Source organism: Centropristis striata, chromosome 3, assembly GCF_030273125.1.
Source record: "Centropristis striata isolate RG_2023a ecotype Rhode Island chromosome 3, C.striata_1.0, whole genome shotgun sequence".
Lineage (NCBI taxonomy): Eukaryota > Metazoa > Chordata > Actinopteri > Perciformes > Serranidae > Centropristis > Centropristis striata.
The window spans coordinates 6,924,112-6,945,874 of record NC_081519.1 but is presented as its reverse complement, the minus strand read 5'-3'; the positions used below and the strand labels follow the sequence as shown (position 1 = coordinate 6,945,874).

The window sequence follows — 21,763 nt, the reverse complement described above, 5'->3', positions numbered from 1 at the left end:
TGTTTTTTTTTTTTTAAACTTTATTAACCCATTGACGCCTAAAACTTCCTGTAAAACCTCTGGGCGATTTTAAAATAAGCCCCTAACACCTGAAGTTTTTCTGGAAATTCAACAGAAGTGTCAACGCTTCTACTAAATAATAGATTTTTCAGCCTCTGTAGCAGATAGAAATGAAATTCAAAAAGTATTTGAGAGCTTATACAAATACTACAAAACTACGTATCCGCTTTCCAGGCTTCAATGGGTTAAAGCAACATGGTGCAATACAAGACAATACAACAACAAAACGCCGTCAGGCGGTTTCAACAATACAGAGGCGAGCTTTCATACAAAAACATTGTAAAGTGTATGAATTCAAAGTGTTTATAGCTTTCATGTGGTAGATTTCTGAATAGACTTAATATATTGTTTGTTTTAATTTTCAAAGACAAGAAAGAGAGGTTTTTGATTAACATAAAAACATTTATGGATATGCCATTTGGCTAACTGCATCATGAGATTGATGATAAAATACTGTTTTTCTTTTGTAAAAGGAAAGTCAGTGAAACCAAACGGTATATGTTCAAAGCACAGGGACAAATGAGGTTCAATCGAAAAAGAAATCAGGTTACAAATATATTCCCATAATTTAGTTGAGAAAGGGCAAGACCAAAATAAATGAAAACATCTTCAGGGTGTCCTTCGCAGAAAGAGCAGTTTAAGTCTATGTCTTTATTAAATCGTTGTAAAAAAAAAACTTTAGATGGGTAAATTCTGTGAATTATCTTAAAAGGTACTTCTTTAACCTTATTATTGATTATATATCTAGCAGGTAAAATCCAGATCTTTTTCCAGGTAAGGTTATTAATAAGGTTTTTTAGGTCAGGTATGGGCAACTGGAGGCCCGGGGGTCGCATACGGCCCGCAGCCTCACTTGAAGTGGCCCTCAGTACAACTACATGCATTTGAGCATGAAATCTTAAAAGGGCAGTGTAAAAATGGACAAAATTACTTCTTGTGGGGCGTCCCAGTGGCTCACACTGGTAGAGCGCGTACCATTAAGGCTGAGTCCTTCCTGCGGCGGATATGGGTTCGAATCCGGCCTGAGGTCCCTTTGCCGCGTGTCCTCCCCTCTGTCTCCCCTTTCTACCTATCACTTTCAATAAAAAGCAAAAATGCCAAAAAATTAATCTTTAAAAAAAAAAAAATTACTTCTTGTAATTAATGTTGGTCTGCTGTTTACTTGCATTGGAAATAAAAGAAAATAAATCACAGTAAGTGGTTATTTTTTATTTGCTTCAAACCTTTTGTATTCCTATTTATACTGTTATACATTTCAGCATGAAATATCTGGTTAAGTGCACGGTCCTATATGTGGCCCTGTGGTAGTGTTGATGGAAAATTGTGGCCCCCTCCAGCATTTAAGTAGCCCATCCCTGCAATTGTTGTTGTTACATATGGAGTTGATGCAACTTCTTTCTGAAATAAAGAGCGTACATTATGGTTACTATTGCGTGTAGAGGAGAAACAATTTTGGCCGATTTCAAGTTTGGTTGGATCAAAGGGCAATGATGATGGATTTTGTATTAATGTACTTTTAAGGTTAGTAATGATCGTTTTGATTATTTTCTGTGTGGGAGGGGCTCTGAGAGCTTCCGGCCGCTGCAGCCCGGGCAGCACACCGGAAAAAAAGTCCCTTGTGTCGGACTTTCAGTGGGCGGAGCTCTGCCCGTTCACCTGCAGTGACGCGGAGCCGGTAAAGTTTCCCTATTAATGCTAACGTTAACTTTACCTTGTGTCGGGGCCGCTCCGTGGACTGGATAAACTAGATACTTACTACTGAGATGTGGAAGCATGGACGTCTGCCATGGTGAGGAGCTAATTTGGTTTTTAGAATTGACACACGGCGGAGTGTTTATTTAGTTTCAATTTGAAATGATCCGAAACTTTGGATACTTTCTGAAGTTTTGTTCTGTTTATTCTCTTTGCCCCTCACTATTTACTCTGAAATCTGCTCCATCATGTCTCCTCTGCTTGACATGTTTCCACCACAGGTAGCCGCTGTGCGACAGTAAGAGTCATCCGTGCAGAAACACTGTTCTTTTTTTTTTTCGTAATCCAGTAACTCCAGTTTAATCGAGGAATCGTTTCAGCCCTTGTTGTGATGTTTTGTGTAGATAAATCATCTGCTTTATTATCACAAACATGTCCATGCATTGCAGTGCAGAACCATATATCAACAAAAGTGTAATTTGAGTTTAATCAACATTCAAAGCCTAATCTGTATGATGTAGTAATCATCGCATTTTATTTTTTGTTTTTGTTTTTTCAGTCTGTAATAGATGTGTTTTTAGAGAAAAAGGTCAAACATGAATCATAAATCAGTCAATTATTAGAAAAACAAACACATGACTTTGACCCAGGAGACCTTTGTTTGTTTGTTTGTTTGTTCCATGTAAAACCAACTAACTTGATTCGATGCATAGCGTGTAGCTTCTGCATAGTTGCATCACATCTGTGTAACTATCTCACTACCGGATGTTTACGTTCATTTTCGTAATGTTTTTAAGAATATTTTTCTAAACCTAACTGTGTATCCCCCCCCTAACCTTAAGCAAGTATGGTTTGTTTGTGTCTGTTCTACAACCTTAATGCTGTGTTTAAGATGGCGACATTGAGTTATGAGAACATGTTGTTCTCCTGCCACAGGTAGGGATGCTAAATATTAAAAATGTTCCTGTGGGTTTAAATTTTAGGGTGGGAACATGCATCCAAAGTGGTCTTATGGTTTGGAGGACTTTCGTTCTGGTACAAAATCCCTTATAAAACCACAACTTTCTGTTATTACAAATCACTTTTTGTACAGATTAAACAAACAAGATATAGTGTAAGGTTTCAATCAGTGAGATTCATGCTGGCAGACATAGTTTTTCCGTTTTGGTGGTATCCATGGTAGCTGTTTTCCCCTGCCTCCAGTCTTTATGCTAAGCTAAGCTAACAGCCTAAAGACTGTAACTTTGTATATCTTCTCATAGCCCCCTTTCTTCACAAGAATGCAAATAAATGTACCCACATTTTGTTGGCAGCCTTTCCATCCAGGATGATTTTACTCCGAATTATACATATATTAGCAGTACTTTGCACTTTATTAGGAAACATGTAACCACTGTTTCTCTTCCCAGTGTCATCCTTGAGAAATGTTCTTTTGCTTCTCTTTTATTTTTTCTCTTCCTCCTGTTGTTCTTGACCTGGTTTCCTCTGCACTGATGATTATTTCCCCACAAAGATGGCTGAAAAGTAGTGAGGATGAGAGAAATAACAGTCACATGTTTCCACCTTCATTCACCTGAAACAGCTGATTTCGTCTCTATTTGTATGTTTGGGCTTTTTGTGAGATTGTGTTCAAACTCTGCACCTCTCATCAAACACACACTAACCCAGTTTGTGGTCCCTCAGAGGGAAGCGCAATGCAGTTAATTTTCACTGAAAATGGAGTAAAAACACAGACAGAGGGTGCAGTGGCCTCTGGGGACCGCGGATGGCTCAGCGCAGCAGTGTGCCCCCCCCTCTCCGGACCAGAACTAACTTTATTCAAATATAGTCAGTCACTACGAACCTGAATCATGCGACAACAAGAGTTTGGGACTTTTCTGCGCTCCTAGGAACATTATAATCTTAATTTCTCAGTAATTCATTGTCAGTATTTCCTGTTATTTTTACTAAAGGTCCCTCTGATGATGCTTTGTCTTAAACAGTTTGTAATCTGTGCATAAACGCATCAGACAAATATAATTCTGCACAACACGGCTCTTCACTCTGCAGTGATGGAGGTCCTGTGATAAAGTTGTGTTTAGCCAGCCTCTTAAGAGATAATGATGTGTTGACTCGATAAAAATGCACAACCTGTTTAGTTTACACATGCAATTCACCCAAACAGCTGTTATGTTTTTTTTTCCACATTTCTTTGTAAATGCACTTAGCTTTTACTCTATGTGCTTTATCCCACAGCCTCTCCCTCCCTCCCTCCCTCCCTCCCTCCCTCCCTCCCTCTCTTCCAGCAGCTCTTTTTAAATCAGATTGCTATAAAGCTATATGAGCGCTTCACTCATAAGCTGCAAAACTGCTATTTTCTTTCCAGTGCTGTTCTCATTTAATCTCATTCAGCTTTTCTGCAACACCACTTGCTGTATATCTGAATTTCTTTTTAAAATCACATCATGGTACTGAAGATTTTTGTATGTTTAAAATAAGTTTGAATATTTGCACGTGTGGCTTGACGTCTGATTTCCTGGCCTTACCATGCATGTAAAACCTGGTTTTGTAGGCACTGATGCAAAAGCACTGATGCAACAATCAGTGCTTTTGCATGTTTATGAGAGAGCTGTGTGTATATTCATGTGTGTGTGTGTGTGTGTGTGTGTGTGTGTGTGTGTGTGTGTGTGTGAGAGAGAGAGAGAGAGAGGGAGTGTGTTGGTGGAGCTGCTTGAAGGAGAGCAGTAGTGATGGAGCCTGAAAGCCCTGCAGCGCAACTGTTCTCCCAGTGCATCGTCAACTTCACTGCTGAGCCCACAACACACGCTCAGCCTTAACCCCTGCTCGCACACTCCACTCTTCTCTCTGAATCTTCCTTTCTCTCTCTTTCTCCTCATCCACTCTCTCTGCTTATCTAAAGCTCTCCATCTTTATACGCCTCATCTTTAAATACTCCCTTTTATCTGCTTTGCTTTGATTGCCTCACTCATTCCACCTCTTTGCCACAGCCATCCATGTCTCAGTCCTTTTTCACTTCTTTGCGTCGCTTCAACTCGACCCAGACCCCTTTTATACGTGCAGGACGATCCCCCAGTCCAGCTGCACACAGCTATATGACTGAATGCTCTGTTGATAATTCAATCATGAGTCCCATGCTACTCTCTCGTGCACTGTCAGAGAGGGGGGGTGGGGCCTTTGAGTGACAGACAGCTCTCAGATAGAAGGGCACGCACTATGTCATCATGGTGACTGCAGAGCGATTTAAGGAAATGGAGTGATAAGAGCAGAGAGGAAGAGGCTCAAGCCTGAAGGAGCGATTGGCATTAAAGCGTCCATGGATGTGTGTGTGTGTGTGTGTGTGTAAGATTCTATGCATATGAGTGTGGGAATATTTATACACGTCAGCAAGCCTGACTGCACATATGTAGGCCTGTATATGTGCTTCTGAAATTCCATTAATCATTCGAGCCCAGCAACGCGGAGTGCGTTATTGTTTACCTGAGATCCGCAGTGTGTTGGCCGAGCCACACACATGCTCTGTGTTATATTAAGGCATTGTTTCAAAAGTGGTTGCTTTGCTCCTCTTTTTCTGCCAGAGAGATTAAAAATAGAAACATTCATGCTCTCTGAATGTACTTTCCCTCCAGGAAGTGTGCAGTTGTGGGTGTCCGACATTGGCTGCGCACCGTCACATGGCGTCTTCTTCCCAGGCTGCCATTGGCTGGCACCTGTGGGGCTCTGTGAAGAAAAGCTTTTCTGACAGGACCCAGGAGCCCAGAGGAGTTGCTGGAAACTGGGAGAAGGACAATGTCGGTGGAACCAGGAGAGCAGTAGGGAGGAGGAGGAGGAGGAGGAGGAGGAGGAGGAGGAGGAGGAGGAGGAGGAGGAGGAGGAGGAGGAGGAGGAGGAGGAGGAGGAGGAGGAGGAGGAGGAGGAGGAGGAGGAGGAAGAAGGGGGGCTCAAGAGATGGCATCACCATGGCTGTGAGCATGGAGGTGCTGGGACGTGACCTCACAGCCACAGCAAAGGGCAGGAATCCACAGAGATGATCACATGGCTGAAGAGGTGCAGAGGAAAATGAATGAGGGGCAGGAGAGGGTGATGATTTGCAGCAATGACACACAGCACGTGGCGAGCTCATAAAAGCTCAGCTGACACTTCGATTTGTTGTCCCTGTTCCTCTGAACTTCACATTTGTCCACATTTGGTTTCATTCTATAAGGTGATGATGATTTAAAATACACTTCTCATTGCCGTTTGACCTTAGAATTAATTGATTTTCATAGATAATTAATTTAACAACTCGTCTGAATAAATTTGTTTTTGCTCTAATATACTTCAGTTATTGGCTAATAAGGTGGATGGAGCTATCCTGTATCAACCATCACACACACACAGAAGCTTTCATCCTACATTTATGAGGAGACAGTGTCCTCTGGTGTTAAATATGAGGAAGACAACTGGCCTGCAACCAAAGGTCGTTCAAAATGGAGTAATGAAACACAGCGAATGTTCATGCGACACATGCAGGATTATATGTAGTTGATATTTCCATATAATGCCTCACTCGTTTGTTGTGTTTTTGTTTACCTTTCATGCCAATCATGTGATGTTATTATAGCTCTCATAACATAGTTGGGCCAAGAATACTAAAAGACACCAGACAGTGTGTATCATGTTCACTAAATGTTTTTTATATTATTTTAATTTCCTCACGCCGCCTGAACAAAAAATTACATTGTACACTCATTTTAATACCACCCCTCTCTACTGTCCATTCAGTGGAAGATCCTGGACTGTACCACAGCAGCAGCAGACAAAAACATCTCCAATCGCTGAGCAGTTTCCTCTGCTCATCATCACAGTAAGCTTGGAAGCACACTGATGTTTTAACAGCGCACGCACACACACACACACACACACACACACGGTAACAGCAGCACATGTTCAAAATTAAAGCCAACATGTAGCTCCACGTGGCTTAGCTCGTTTTGTGATATTATGCAATAACATGTTGGCTCTTCATTTTTAAATAATCCAGTCACTCATGGGCAGTTTATATATATATATATATATGTGTGTGTGTGTATATATATATATATATATATATATATATATATGTATATGTGTATATATATATGTATATGTATATATATATATATGTATATGTATATATATATATATATATATATATATATGTATATGTTATGGATCTAGACAGTAACAGTAAGTTTTGGCATTGAAAAAGAAAACACTGACACTCATGCATTAACAATTATGTAGCCTCACTTGCTGTGTTCTGTTTTACTGTATAGTATGCAGATTATTTGTAAATCATGCTCTCCTTGCCCCATCACCAAAGAAAAATTGAAACAGAAAAAAATATTTAAAAATATATATATAAAAAAGCTACAATACAACAAAAATAATACATCAAAATGAAATCATTTTTAATGTATGTGTCTTATTTTTCTGTGGATCTTTTTTCTGTGCTAGTGTTTCCTTTTTCAAAGCCAAATGTTATATTTTTACCCTAAAACTTACTGTCACTGTTCTAGCTTTGTAATATTTTATTCATTCCCCTCAGTTCCCATGTTAGACTCAGCAGATGATTAACAGACACGGGTCAAATGTATTATCAAAGATTATCCTCTAGATGTCAGGCCAGCTCACTCCATGCTGATAATTCTGTCAGACGTTTTGTGCAAAGGCTGCAAATGAAACACCATCATGTCAGCGAACCGTTTAAAACACATTTATTACACATTTATTCAAATGGTTTTAATGATAACTTGATGTTTTTGACATCCTTTACAGCTGCAAGTAGAAAAGAGACTCTAGATTTCTTTCATATTTTATTTTACATAATATAGATGAGTGATTTATTGTGGTAAATTGTGTAAAATGATGCATTGGTGTAGATTATTCAGTGTAGCACAAGTAAAATAGGTCATCTATGATTTTCGAGACAGAAAAAAATACATATTTAAATATTTAATTTCTTTGCATGGCAGCAGTCCTATAGAATATCTCCACCCTGTAGATTACCATTTCACCCTCCAGCTAGAATAAACTCTGACTGAGTAGTGAGGTCCAGGCACGTCTGTGTGTCTGGTCCATCAGATCTGCTGCTGAGGGTTTCATGTGGAAAGAACACGCTGTACTCAAGTTGCTGAGTTTCTTAATGTGAGACGGAGGACATAAAAAAATTGAGAGTGGAGAGGAGAATGAGGGGAACTGTACTTTAACTTTTTTCTCTTACTTTTCTTTGCCTCTCTGTTCCTCTCATACACTGTCTCCCCGTCTCAAATTCAGATTTTCTCTAATGGCATGACCACATGTAAGTAAATTACTGTCAAGCAACCGTGAATGTGAGGGGAAAAAGTCTGCTTGCACTTTGTTCAGAGGTGTGGGCTCAATTCACAAATATGACAACTAAAAACTTTCACAAAGTCCAAAAACTTTCAAATCGATTTAATCTTTTAACCCAGAGGACTTGTGGCTGTCCTCGGAGTTAAGTCTTTTAACTTGAAAATACTTGAAACCTTCCTGCACGGCCAAATATTTAACAACATGTTATTTAAAAAGCTTTCCAAAAATTAGATTTCCTTAATTTCCTTAATAACATTAATGATATTCATACTCTGCAATTATTTATGTAATTCATCAGAACAATTTTATTTGAACCAATCTTTGCAGGTAAGGACCATAAAAACTCACTTTACGATACTGAGTGCCTGTTGGTTGGATACCAAAGATCGTGGTCCAACCCGAATTCCTGATTTACAAAATAATTTGTTGTTAAAATAGCATTTCAATCGGTTAAGCAGAAATTATCACTTGTTTAGGACTCAAAGTTTAGGACTTGGGACTTGAGACTGACTTGTAACTTGCGAAACAATGACATTGTCCCACCTCTGACATTACAACACAACAGTATGAAGACTCAACCCAATCTTTTCAATCTGTGTACATATAACACATCTTTACACTCTGTAAACTTTACGTGCAATGCATACGCCAAAGTCAGATTTTGCGTGCATATGATACAGCAATCCTACCCCCATGTTTACGGTTGCATTTTTTAAAACTTTTCAAACTATCTTTTATAACACCTTACCAGGAACTTCTATGCCCTAACCTTAGAGAAACACTCCTGTGTGTATCATATGCACGCATAATTGGATTTTCACATAATTTGAAAGTGTAAAGTTGTGTTATTTGTATGCTGATTAAAGAGAACAGGTTGCAACACTATACAGACCTCACACCATATACTACAATATACAACTATATATAATGACAGAAAAACAAACCATTAATATTGAAAAATATATTAAAAGAATATATATGATGAGAACTCTTTTCTCAGTGATAGTCATTACTAAAGTCTAAAATTTGTTTAAATGATTACAGTATGATGAATGTTGTGGAGAAATTCATCTGTATGTGCTCTGCTGAACAGGGCAAGCTTTAGATTTGTGTTGAGTAAAGTTAGTAATAAGATCATTTTTTGCTTTAATCCGAGTTTTGTTGTTTTATCAATATCTGTAGAATATGAATTAATGCTGATTTTAGATGGTGAGTTGATAAAAGCAAAAAAACACTTGAAAAATGCTAATTCTTTTGCTCTCTTTCACTCACATTCACTCTTTTGTTCTGTCCGTCATTTCTCTTAGTTTCCCTATTTTTCTCTTCTTTTTAAATTAATTCTCCATTTGTAACTCGCACCTATCATGTTTATTTTCTTTTAAATTTCTGACAAAATCAGAGCCTGCTCAAACACGGGCTTCGCACAATAAGCGAAAGGTGTTTGGTGCGTTTAAATAACAAAGAACAATCAACTGTCCATCCATCCATCAGCTATCACCCTCTTATATCCTTCAGCGTCGTGGTGGGCTGGAGCCAGTGTCTGCTGACAGTTGGCGAGAGGCGGATCCACGCTGGACGCAAGTCGCCATTTGATCTCAGGGCTGACACACAGACGGACAACCATTCACGCTCACGCTCACGCCTTCCATCAAAATCTGAATTATTAGTTTAGACAGTAAAGCCAAAGTGAATCAGGGTAAGATGCTTCAAATGCTCCCCCTCTTCTCCTCCCAATTACCCAGCCCCGCCTTACACACACGCACACACTAATGTACATCTAGCTGTGGCACACCTCCACAATCCCAGTCACACAGTAGCCAATGAAATTAGTGCATTCTTTTTTAGCAGCAACACCCAGCTCACGTCACAGGATTACCCCTCCTCCTCTGTGTGTGTGCGTGTGTGTTTGTGTGTGTGTGTGTGTGCGTGCGCCCTTGTGCATCTATGTGTCTGCGTGCCTGACAGGATAAATCCAGCTTCTCATCTATTCTCTCTCTCTTTCTCTCTGGCTCTCTCTCTCACACACACACACACACACACATACAGGTGCTACTGTTTGGCAACCCTCACTCTCACACACACACATACAGAACACACAAACTCTGCAGAGGAGCGTAGTTGGTCTACTTTTCTGGTGCTGAAGAACTTGACATTTTGCCTTCATGGAGGATTACCACAAACCGGACCAGCAGACAGTGCAGGCGCTGAGGAACAGCGCCAACCGCCTCCGAATCAACTGCATCAAGGCAACAACTGCAGCGGGCAGTGGGTGAGTTGACTCCACTGACTCTCACACATGAGCTGTGATGCTGTGAATGCAATGCAAACAATGCAAAATGTGTGCAAACTTAACATTTCCTTGTACTGTGCATGCATGAACTCCAACAGCTACATAAAGTGAACTACACACATGCATGTACAGATGCACACACACAGATGAGAAGTGAAGGGCCAAAGGAACAGCATGTCCTTCCTTTGTTCTCCTCCTCTGGTCTCCTGAAAGAATTATTTCAACATCCACAAATGTTTAAAAAAGTTGTGCTCTAAAACCCCTATCAATTAAATGAATTAAATTAAGATATCTGCACCACATTTATTTCTTTTTTTTATTTATTTATTGAACATTTATGGTGTATAAAATACAAACAGCTTTTTGCAGAATTGTTAGTGTATCAAGTTGTCCTTTTAGGTGAAAAGTATACACAAATGTATGATAGTTAAATCATAGCTGACTTTTGAAGTGAATATGGATTTTCATATTCTGGCGAATTGCTATAATTGTGTTTGGTCTTTGATCTTTTAAAAAATCTTTCATTTACTTTGCTTGTGGGATAAGTATTGTATTTGATTTATGATTTTGTAAAGGTAATATAACTATACAATTTTGTGCAGAAGTCATGTGCAGTGCTGGGTTGATTGCATGTTGCAGACAGACTCGAGTGTTGCAGGATTGCTGCAAGAAACAGGGCTCAGAAGTGTGGCTGATCAACTAAAATCTTGTACATTATCTCCTTTTTATAGCTATGTTAAAATAATTTGTGCAATGTATTATACCACAACATGAAAGAATAAATGTCTTTTCAGAGATCAGTAGAATGATGATGATTTTACTTAAATCCCAGAATTCTCACTGTTTGAACAGTTATGTGTTGCCTTAAATTGTGTGTATTTAAATTACAGCCAGACTCCACAGTCCTGCAATGTCTAACAGACACTGATGGGAACAAATAGAAACTCTAAATACGATTTGACAAAATATTATTTGACCTTAAATATTCCACACCATATTAGTATTAATGACTAATGGCTGTGTAAAATGACAAATATTTTTTTGTCATATTCATGTTATTGAGTGAAATACTCTTATATGTTTCTATGTGGAAAAGGCCAATAACCAGCCAGTGATATCAGCCAAACTCACACTACAAGCACTGAATGGAGCACATGGTGATGAGGTGTTGGCGGGTGGTTTAATAAAATGGCTTTTTGTAATGATTGTTTATGAAAGTGAAAAATAAGATCTAATTTTGATGTATTGTTATATATATTTTACAGTGTGCTGTCTGTGGAACTCTGTGGTTGGCTCTATTAGCACCTTGAATGGTCTTTATACAGGGGATTTCAATGCATGTCCAACATAGTTACTGGTTCAATGTTTTCATTGTGACATTTCATTAAAGTAGTTATTTTATCTGTTTTGCTTTTGTTTGGTCACTTATTAAAGAAAAAACATGCACATGTTCAGGTTTTTACTCTACTCTATTTTCTGGTATTGTAATTTTGCATTTCTGGGTGATTACACAAATGTATTACCAGGGCTCACCTATAGTCATAACTATGGTATGGCATTATGAGACAGTAGCAACACTTTCCACCTGTAATAATATACATAATAGTACTCACAGAAACCTTTTTTATCACATGCTCTTTTATAATAATTGTGCTAAAATTGGATTTGTGGTTAGTGTTCATTCCTGTGTGCATGTGTATGTACTTAAGTCTAACATATGGGTAACAGCACCTTCTCCTCTGTTGTACAGACACCCCACATCATGCTGCAGTGTGGCAGAAATCATGTCTGTGCTTTACTTCCACACCATGAGGTACCGCCCTGAAGACCCGAGGAACTTCAACAGCGACCGTTTCGTCCTGTCCAAGGTGAGAGTTGGTCCAGGAGGCCAGAATTTGACCTTTTTTCCTTGAATTACCTCAGTGTTGTGTGACAAAGGTTTTTTTCTTCTCCCCCAGGGTCACGCTGCTCCGGCCCTGTACGCCATGTGGGTTGAAACAGGCTTCCTGAAGGAGAGCGAGATGCTCAGATTGTGCCAGGTTGACTCTGCCCTGGAGGGCCACCCAGCTCCTGTAAGCTGTCACATACTGTACAATTAGGACTGATCTGATTGGGCTCTAACAGTGGATGAACTGTTTTTTTTTTAAATAACATTGTGTGTGTGTGTGTGTATGCTGTATGCTTTCCAGAAGCAGCAAATTGTGGATGTTACCACTGGCTCACTGGGGCAGGGTCTTGGTGTGGCCTGTGGAATGGCTTACACCGGGAAATACTTTGACAAGTCCAGGTAATCTTACACACAAGTGGACACACACACACACACACGAACACACACACACACACATATTCTTGTACTTCTATCTTTGTAAGGACCCTCATTGTAACAGTGAATTCCCTTGCAAGGTTATAATAGTTGTGGATTTTTCATTAGTTTTAGTTTTAATTTTGTTGTGAATTTTTCTTTTCAAATTCAGTTAGTTTTAATGAGTTTTTAGAGTGAGTTTGCTAGTTTTAGTTTTGTATACATTTTTTTTCAAATGCCTTAGTTTTAGTTTAGTTTTTATTAGTTTTAGTTTTTTTTCTTTGTCTTATCCATCTTCATTATGTATGAAAAAAGTTGACAAAGATGAAAACGAAGGACATTTTCACTATAATTTTAGTTAGTTTTGTAACTATAAAATACAGTGTCAGTTAATTATCTTTTTTTTTTATGTAACCTTAACCCTAAAACAAAGTCTTAAATATCAAAAAAAGCCTTTAAAGAAGTGAGGACCGGCCAAAATGTCCTCACTTTGCAAAAATGTCCTCACTCTGTTGGTTAAAAACGTGTTCTGGTCCTCACTATGTAGAAAATACAAGAACACACACACGCACTCACACACACAACTGTAAGGAAGCCTCTATTTAGACCCTTTTAGTCGCTTAACATGCAATTTATTTCTTGTTTATATGCTTTTTAGATTATTTTAAAAATCCCCTGCCTTATATAAATAAACACTGACTCGATGTTGTGGTGTGTTGATGAACATTTTTGGGACTTTCTTTAATTTAAATTTTAAGGTCAGCATTATACTTCTTTCGAGTGTTCAGTGATTAGGGTTTTCCAGATTCTGTGGGCGTGTGCTGCGGCTGCATGCTCTGCTCTCACGATTCTTCTGCTCTAATAATCACAGGCCCAGCAGTCATATCTCACTTATTTTTCCCATCCAAGCTGATTTAATCTCAGATTCAAATTCGGGCATTGTGCTTTCAACCATGTATTTTTTTCTTGGTCTGTTCTTATTTATTGTCACATACATCCTTTTTTCCTTCGTAAAAGCAGCATAATAGAGGAAAAAATATGATTCTACTCAGAGTACATTTTGGCTGATTCGGTGACTCTGACCCATATAATGCACTTTATTTACATGTATAATTAAAGCCACAAAATGTATGATCTTATTCATAAAATAAGACGATAATCTGTGCCATTTAGAGACTGCAGAGTTGTTATGGGAGACATGTATCAGAGGCAGGTGTGAAGCTCAGCAGCCACACCTTCAGGGGCCTCAAGAAGCTTTTATCATGTCACAGCTGGTTACCAACCCAGCTGTCAGATAATGGAAAGAGAACGAATCTGACTGGAAAAATGTCAGAAAACATTTTCGTGAGAACACATCACCCTCAGCCGAACACACACACACACACACACACACACACACACACACACACACACACACACACAATAACGTATAATCTCATCCTGTTCTCAGTTACCGTGTGTTCTGCCTGCTGGGGGATGGTGAGATGTCGGAGGGTGCTGTCTGGGAGGCCATGGCGTTCGCTTCCTACTACCAGCTTGACAACCTGGTGGCCATCATGGACATCAACCGTCTGGGCCAGAGCGACCCTGCGCCGCTGCAGCATCACGTGGAGAAATATCAGAAACGCTGCGAAGCTTTCGGGTAACGGCACATACAACTGAAAATCATATTGAGGCAGATCAGGAAATTAGCCTATGTGAAAAGGTTGTACTAAGGGGAGTTTTATCTGATATCAAACCATCATTATTAGCCTGAAGCTGCATTCCAAATCACTTTCTTTTTACATTTACTACGTCCTGCAGCTACCCTTACAAAGTACATAATGTTGCATGCAGTATGCATATAATTGCACAAACAACTCCATCATAACATGGCGCCTTTACTGTTGACCCTCTGGCTTATATATTTATGCTGCACAGAGGATTGTTGGTCAGAACAGCCACAAAATCATGCTGGCTTGCACTCTGTAAAATGCGACTGGATTTTAGTAGGAATTGGGTCATACTAAAGCTTTTTCTGGCACTCTATTTAGTGTGGTAGTATGGGCGCATGTGTAATTCAACACAGTCCTGGTGTGTGTCCATGCCATCTACCTATATCAATCATACAAATGTGTATTAATGTGCGTGTTTTTTGTATGTGTAGCTGGCATGCCATCGTTGTCGATGGGCACAGTGTGGAGGAGCTTTGCAAGGCTCTGAGCCAACCACGTCATCAGCCCACTGCCATCATTGCTAAAACCATCAAGGGCAAAGGCATTCCAGGTAACTGTCTGTCACTGTCCGCTCCTCATCTGCAATCTCATTTACTCTCACTAGAGTGCATATTACCCAACAATGTGTTTAAGCCATTCACCAGTCTGTGTTTAAATCTGCCAATGTGATGTGGTTTCAGATGCGGAGGATAAGCTGGGCTGGCATGCCAAACCTCTGCCCAAAGACATGGCCGAGATGGTTATAAAGGATCTGCAGAGCCGCATCATGAACAGCAGCAAGCACCTGTACCCTCCCGCTCCCATCGAGGACTCCCCGCCCGTCAGCCTGAGGAACATCAGGATGCCGAGCGCACCCAGCTACAAGCTCGGTGAAAAGGTTTGTCACCTAAAAACAAGGTTATTAACTCTTTATGAGGATGAACCTAACATATATATGGTCACCTAACATATATATAAAAAAATATAAAAAAAAAAGCTCTTATTCTTTTCTCATCTTTTCTTCTTTAACATATAGCACTCCTTTAGCAATGACAGTTAGCTCTTGAAGTTATGTACTTATTTGATTCCTATGGTCTATGTCTAGTACCATCAGGTTGAATGCACTTATTGTAAGTCGCTTTGGACAAAAGCGTCTGCTAAATGACATGTAATGTAATGTAATGTAATGAAGTGTTGGTACTGATTGATTGATTTGTTTGGTTCTTCATAGATTTCCACACGGAAGGCTTATGGGATGGCTTTGGCCAAGTTAGGCCGCTACAATGATCGTGTGGTGGTCCTTGATGGAGACACCAACAACCTCACCTTCTCAGAGATCTTCAAGAATGAGCATCCCAACCGCTTTGTGGAGTGCTACATCGCTCAGCAGAACATGGTATTATCCCCAATGAATCAACAGAATTAAGTCTAATTCACAAACATAATTTGACGAGATATATTTATTAACGAAAGCCATCTAGATTTGTGTGTTTTGTATTTTTGGTCTAATATGCTTTCTTATTTTTTGAAAGCTAATTAAAACACAAACAAATCCTAATCTTGATTTAATGTGGAGATTTTGCTGAGTAAATTGCTCCTTCTCTGCTCTGACTATGACTATGACCTTACATCTCACGACTGAGTGTTTTAATTATACATGACATGTCTATCTATAATGTAAGGATCAGCAAAGACGCGACCCATTTGCCTTCTAATGGCCGATGTGGCTGCTGCTGCTGACAGCCCTCCCTCCCTCTTCTGCCGCTGTCATTATTTTATCAGAGCTTAGATTATTAATTTTGGAGGGAGGCGATCAGACACGAATTCCATGTGCTGTTGCGGCTCCAGCAGCAGCCAGCTCCAATGTAGGTTAGGCATGTGTGTGATGCTAAGCAGTCATGACAAGTGTAGTCAGAAGTAAAATATTAATCAGCGCAGAGGGTGGGACCATCTGGCTGAATGCATGAGAAAAGTCAAACGTTGAACAGGAAAAACATCTGTGGCTTGTAGAAACTAGATGAAAACCCATCAGATCAAACACTTGATTAGTTATAAATACAGATAGATTGACTTTTATTGTATAAGTTTCTTATTCATTTTCTTTTATTGCTATTTCAAATGCAGCCTTTAAAGAAGTAGTTCTTTGATTGTATCTATAAGAATTATTCAACATCACATTTGCACTTTCATGGGTGCTTTGTTGTTGCTCTTGACAAAGCAAAGAAAGAGGACAAAGGAAATTATTTGTAAGAGGAGGTATGCTACTGATTCCACACATATGGAAAAAATAAGCTCCCGGGCTTATGAGGAAGCTCTTTTCATTCACTGTCGACTTAACTTTGTCTTTGCTTCAAAGATGCTTTCAAATATGGTTTGTGCTGCAGGTATTTGACCCTCTGGGTGATCTCAAGCATGTGTGCATGCACCTGTTAGCGTTTCTATCTCTTGAGATCTTCTATAGGTGCTAAGAAACAGTAAATTATTTTCCCAGGTCAGTGTTTCCATGGGATGTGCTGCCCGTGAGAGGAACGTTGTGTTTGCTAGCACCCTGGCTTCCTTTTTCACCCGCGCCTATGACCAGCTCCGCATGGCAGCAATCTCAGAAAGTAACATCAACCTGTGCGGCTCCCACTGCGGCCTGTCCACCGGTTAGTAAACTGCAGCCGATGAGCCACAAACCTTCTCACACACTCACATTTACCTTTATTCCCCTCACACTGAAGCCAGACACTTCACGACACCCATTTCCTCAGACTGAATTCACAGTATCCCTAATGGTGATAAATGTATTAAAGAATGATTTGTGTGGGTTTGTGAGTGTGCAGTTGTTTCCCTTTTCACTTTCCCTCTAATCCTGTTTCCTAATCCTTGCTGTGTTTACCCCTTTTGGCCTTGCAGCTAGTACTCAATCCTCCCCTTTTCCTCCCTTCCTGTCTGCCCTGGAAGCTGTCAACAGGGAACCAGGTGTCCCTCTGTTAGTGCAGGTATACTGCATGCAAAGTCTGGCTTTATGTGCATGCATCAGCTCACCTGACCTGTCAGCAACTTTTGAAGACTTTCTAAAGGTTTACAAATCAATTAAAAATGTGCAAATTTCAGGAGAGGAAGGTCCCTCTCTGATGGGTCTGGAGGACGTGGCGATGTTCAGGGCCCTTCCCACAGCCACCATTTTCTATCCCTGTGACGGTGTGTCTATAGAGAAGGCTGTGGAACTGGCTGCTAGCACAAAGGTACAGAAAACCTGAATGCAGTGCTGTTACTTCACTATAGTATCTGTGGATGTATTTGTGCAAAACAAAGTTGCTGTCAAAATACCCCAGTGATGACTGTCATGTTTCATTTCAAAAAGGGTGTGTGCTACATCCGAACCAGCCGCCAAGACAGCAGCATCATCTATAACAGCAGCGAGGACTTCCATGTTGGACAGGCTAAGGTGAGACAGTCTTTGTGCTTGTGAAGCTGTTAAAATAAGAAAACTATTACTACAAATTAACACAACACATTCTGTCAACACTGTAACCTGAAATAAGATGATACCTTTTTCTTTTCCAGGTGGTGTACCAGAGCAAAGAGGACCAGGTGACCGTGGTGGCTGCTGGAGTGACTTTGCATGAGGCCCTGGCTGCAGCAGAACATTTAAAGAAAGGTGCAGTTATTATTACATACATACATTAAATACTGATTTTGATCCTTAAATAAAAAATATATACCACAATCAATGTAATAACAATACAATATTTTAAATCAAATACTGTGCGACCATATTTGATGATGAATAGTTGTTTATAAGAACCAGCACAGGTTATTGTTATTGTAAAATTTAAGTTCAGTTCGCTAAAATTAAACCTATTGTGCATTAATCTTGTGGATCTAACCTGGCTCCTGGTTTCTGGTAGTATTTTTTGCTTTAAGATTGCTTATTGTTTTTTGCTTTAAGATTGCTTCTCTGCTTGCTGAGGTCTTATGCTTTATTTGTTTGGTTTAGTTTAAAGTTAAGTTCAGTTTTCAGTGCCTCACTGCCTAGCTATTTTACCTGATTTTTTTCCATGTATGTATTCTGGCCTTTTGCAAGCACTGTCTATCAGTGCTTACTTAAGGTGGAAAAAATACCTATATTATAGTCGATACACTTGTGATTTTAACTGTGTTTTTATACATGTATTGTCTTGATATTTCTGGCCAGTTATTGATTAAAACACCAAGAAAATCCTGGCTTTAGAGCCACTATATGAATCGTGTATCTCACCTGCAGCGATATCACATTATATGTCGTTTCCTCATCTGAATTAATTACATTTCCAGAGAGGATCTCTGTCAGGGTCATTGACCCCTTCACAATCAAACCACTAGATGTCAAAACCATCATGGACCACACACGTGCCACCAGGGGACGAGTCCTTACCGTGGAAGACCACTACTACGAAGGTAGGTTTCTATAAAAGTTGCTCCCACTGTTCAGCTTCTGCATATTGTATGACCATCACCAACCAAACAGCAAGAAGCCTCTCAGCCTAATGCAGCTATTGGTCCGTATGCTCGGATTGGTTTCGGTGGCATGTTTCTATTGGTCCAGCGACAGCGACGCGATGTGGTGGCATTTTCTTATTGGCTGAGTGGAGGCGGACTGTTGTGTGCAGACAAGGTATTGGTATTGTGGTGCATTTTGTAAGTGCGAGAGCCAGAGAGGCAGAGTGCTGTCAGGTTTCCTTAACTGAGCATGTGCCCATGGGGCTCTGTGTGACCTAGATAACACAGACAGCCATGGCCTGTGCCTGTTAAGAGAAAGGGGATGGGTGATGGCATGGACTTGACTAGACAAAGGCTTTTTGGCATCAGTGTGTTGGGCATCTAGTTCATTTTACATCTGAACAGTTAGTGGTTTAGTGGTCAAGAAAACATGTTTAGCTTGTTTATAATGTCTCTATTCTCTGTACATGTGATGACATTATGCTTAAACACAGCTTCATTTTTTCTGTCAATGGAGCTAAAAGGTTTTGAGGTAGTTGGTTGTCCCTTTGTCCTTTAAGGAGGGTGTGTCTTCCTCATAGACTGCATTAAAGAAGTCACCCATTGGTTTGTGGACGACTGTTTTGAAGCCTCAAGTTTGGCATTTGGTCTTCATTCGCCATCTTGGTTTTTTGGAGCTAGAAGTGACCATATGTGAGAGGATGAAGCTGGGGAGGTTACACAGGTTACTGTTAGGATAGCAAACTTGAAGTTACCAGCCAACTTGGTTAGCAAGGTGTGTCAACTCCATGTTAATTGTGATATTTATTGGGATGCTAATTTGGCTAAAACCATAGACTCTATAAATAGGTACTTACTGGAAAAAAATATATAAGCCGACCCCTTAGAGTTTATTGGAGGACAACCAAGCACTGAATAAGACATTTTTAGGTGACAAAAATGTAAATTCATTGTACAACAACAGAAACAGGAACTGAAAACAGAAAACAACCAAAAACAAGTTATAGGCTGTTTAAATGTGCACATCTGTATTCTGATTGACAGGTAGCTGTGGGATCAGCTTGTCAATCACAAGGTAACATGCCCTAAAGAATACTCTGCTTTATCCTCTATTTTATTTTAAATGGAAACATACTTTTCCTAATAAATATCATGCTGTATTAAAGAAGACTTAAATTTAGAGATTGAGGCCATAAACTCATTAAGAATGTTTTAACCGAGGTAATAGATCAAGAGAGTAGGGAAAGTAAAGTAATAACAATAATCATGATAATAAAAAAGATATATATAATAAATGATTAATAATTATCCAACTGCTGACTCCATCTACATTGTATATAATGTTCATAGGTTTTTAATTTATCTTTGTCTTAATTGTTAATACTTTTTATATTTCTACTTATGTATTTGCTAATTACTCTTATATTTCTAGTTTACTGGTTATTGTTGTTTTTTTTCAATCCACTTTGCTGCTGTAATTCCTTAAATTTCCCCGTTGTGGGACTAATAAAGGAAATTTTAATCTTAATAATATTTGTATAGTACCTTTCATACATGAAATGCAGCACAAAGTGATTTACAACAAATAAATGTAATATAAAAACATATTTAGTTGCTCAGCTGCACTTTTTTATTATCTATATTTTTGACTTCCATTTTATAAATAAATGCTTTTAACCCTTAATAGGACACTCATTGAAATACTTGCAAATTCCAGATTTCAACCCTAGAGAATATTGGAGGATTTTACATACAGCCAGAATGTGTAAATAAAAACATACGGACCGGGGGAGGGGGGTAATATTTTGAGAATAAAGTTTACGAGATTTAAGTGGCAAATCTACGAGAAAAAATATGCAGATTTATGAGATTTAAAGTGGTGAATCTGCGAGAAAAAAGTTGCTTTTCCCCCACTTTTTTCTCGTAAATCTGTGACTTTTTCCATGCAGATTTGCCACATTACATCTCTTTAATCTGCGACTTTTTTTCTTGTAGATTTGCCACTTCAATCTAGTAAATTTGCAACTTTTTTCTCTAAATATTTTTATTTTTTATTTTGGATATCCGCTGAAGTTACCAAATACAGTTCTTCGCCCAATAAAGGGTTAATAAGTAGGGCCATTTTCTCACTTCTTTTTGCAACCAGTGGAGTCGCCCCCTGCTGGACATTAAGGAATGCAAGCTTAAGACATTGGCTTCACTTTTTTTTTTTTTTACGATGATTTTTTTGGCATTTTTTATGCTTTATTGATAGTGACAGATAGAAAGGGGGTGATAGAGGGGAAGACATGCGGCAAAGGGAGCTCAGGCCGGACTTGAACCCGGCTCCGCCGCAGCAAGGACCCAGCCCACATGGCAAGCGCTCCACCAGTGCGAGCCACCGGGACGCCCCATTGGCTTCACTTTTAAGGGGTAACATCTTGGTCTTCCCTCTTCATCCCTCTCATGTAATGAATTAATGTCCCACAGGTGGTCTTGGAGAGGCAGTGGCCTCATCGATGGTCAATGAGTCTGGCTTCAATCTGCATCGTCTGGCGGTGTCCCACGTCCCCCGCAGCGGCAAACCACACGAGCTGCTGAAGATCTACGGTATCGACCGTGACGCCATCGCCCAGGCCGTCCGCAAGATGCTCAGCAGCTCCACCAACGCCAAGTAACTTTCTCCCCGCCCCACCCGCCTATCCAATCACACCCCTGCAGATGAAAATAAACAGTCAAGTATGTTTTTGATTCACATGACACCCAGCTCTTTAAATTCCTTCACTGTTAATGCCCCTATGTGTGTACTGAAGTATTGTGATTTTGTGCCGTACATTTTGAAGTAGAGTTCCACATTTACCTTTCTTTTATGCATCTATCACGTCAAACACACCATAACAGAGATACACAAACTCAAACACATATCCT

The 21,763-nt window shown here is 39.6% G+C and overlaps 1 protein-coding gene across 1 annotated transcript; it reads left to right on the top strand.

Annotated features, from left to right (window-relative positions):
- The first annotated feature begins 1,681 nt into the window (after positions 1-1,681).
- LOC131968811 (transketolase-like) lies at positions 1,682-21,513 on the top strand. Its single transcript, XM_059329839.1, has 17 exons — positions 1,682-1,849; positions 6,514-6,595; positions 9,619-9,799; positions 10,150-10,372; positions 12,144-12,261; positions 12,352-12,465; positions 12,583-12,680; positions 14,146-14,337; positions 14,842-14,960; positions 15,091-15,287; positions 15,621-15,785; positions 16,881-17,037; positions 17,489-17,619; positions 17,739-17,822; positions 17,942-18,035; positions 18,692-18,814; positions 21,326-21,513. Exons 4-17 carry the CDS (start codon positions 10,266-10,268, stop codon positions 21,511-21,513), a joined length of 1,887 nt encoding a protein of 628 aa, XP_059185822.1. The 5' UTR covers positions 1,682-1,849; positions 6,514-6,595; positions 9,619-9,799; positions 10,150-10,265.
- The last annotated feature ends 250 nt before the right edge of the window (positions 21,514-21,763 follow it).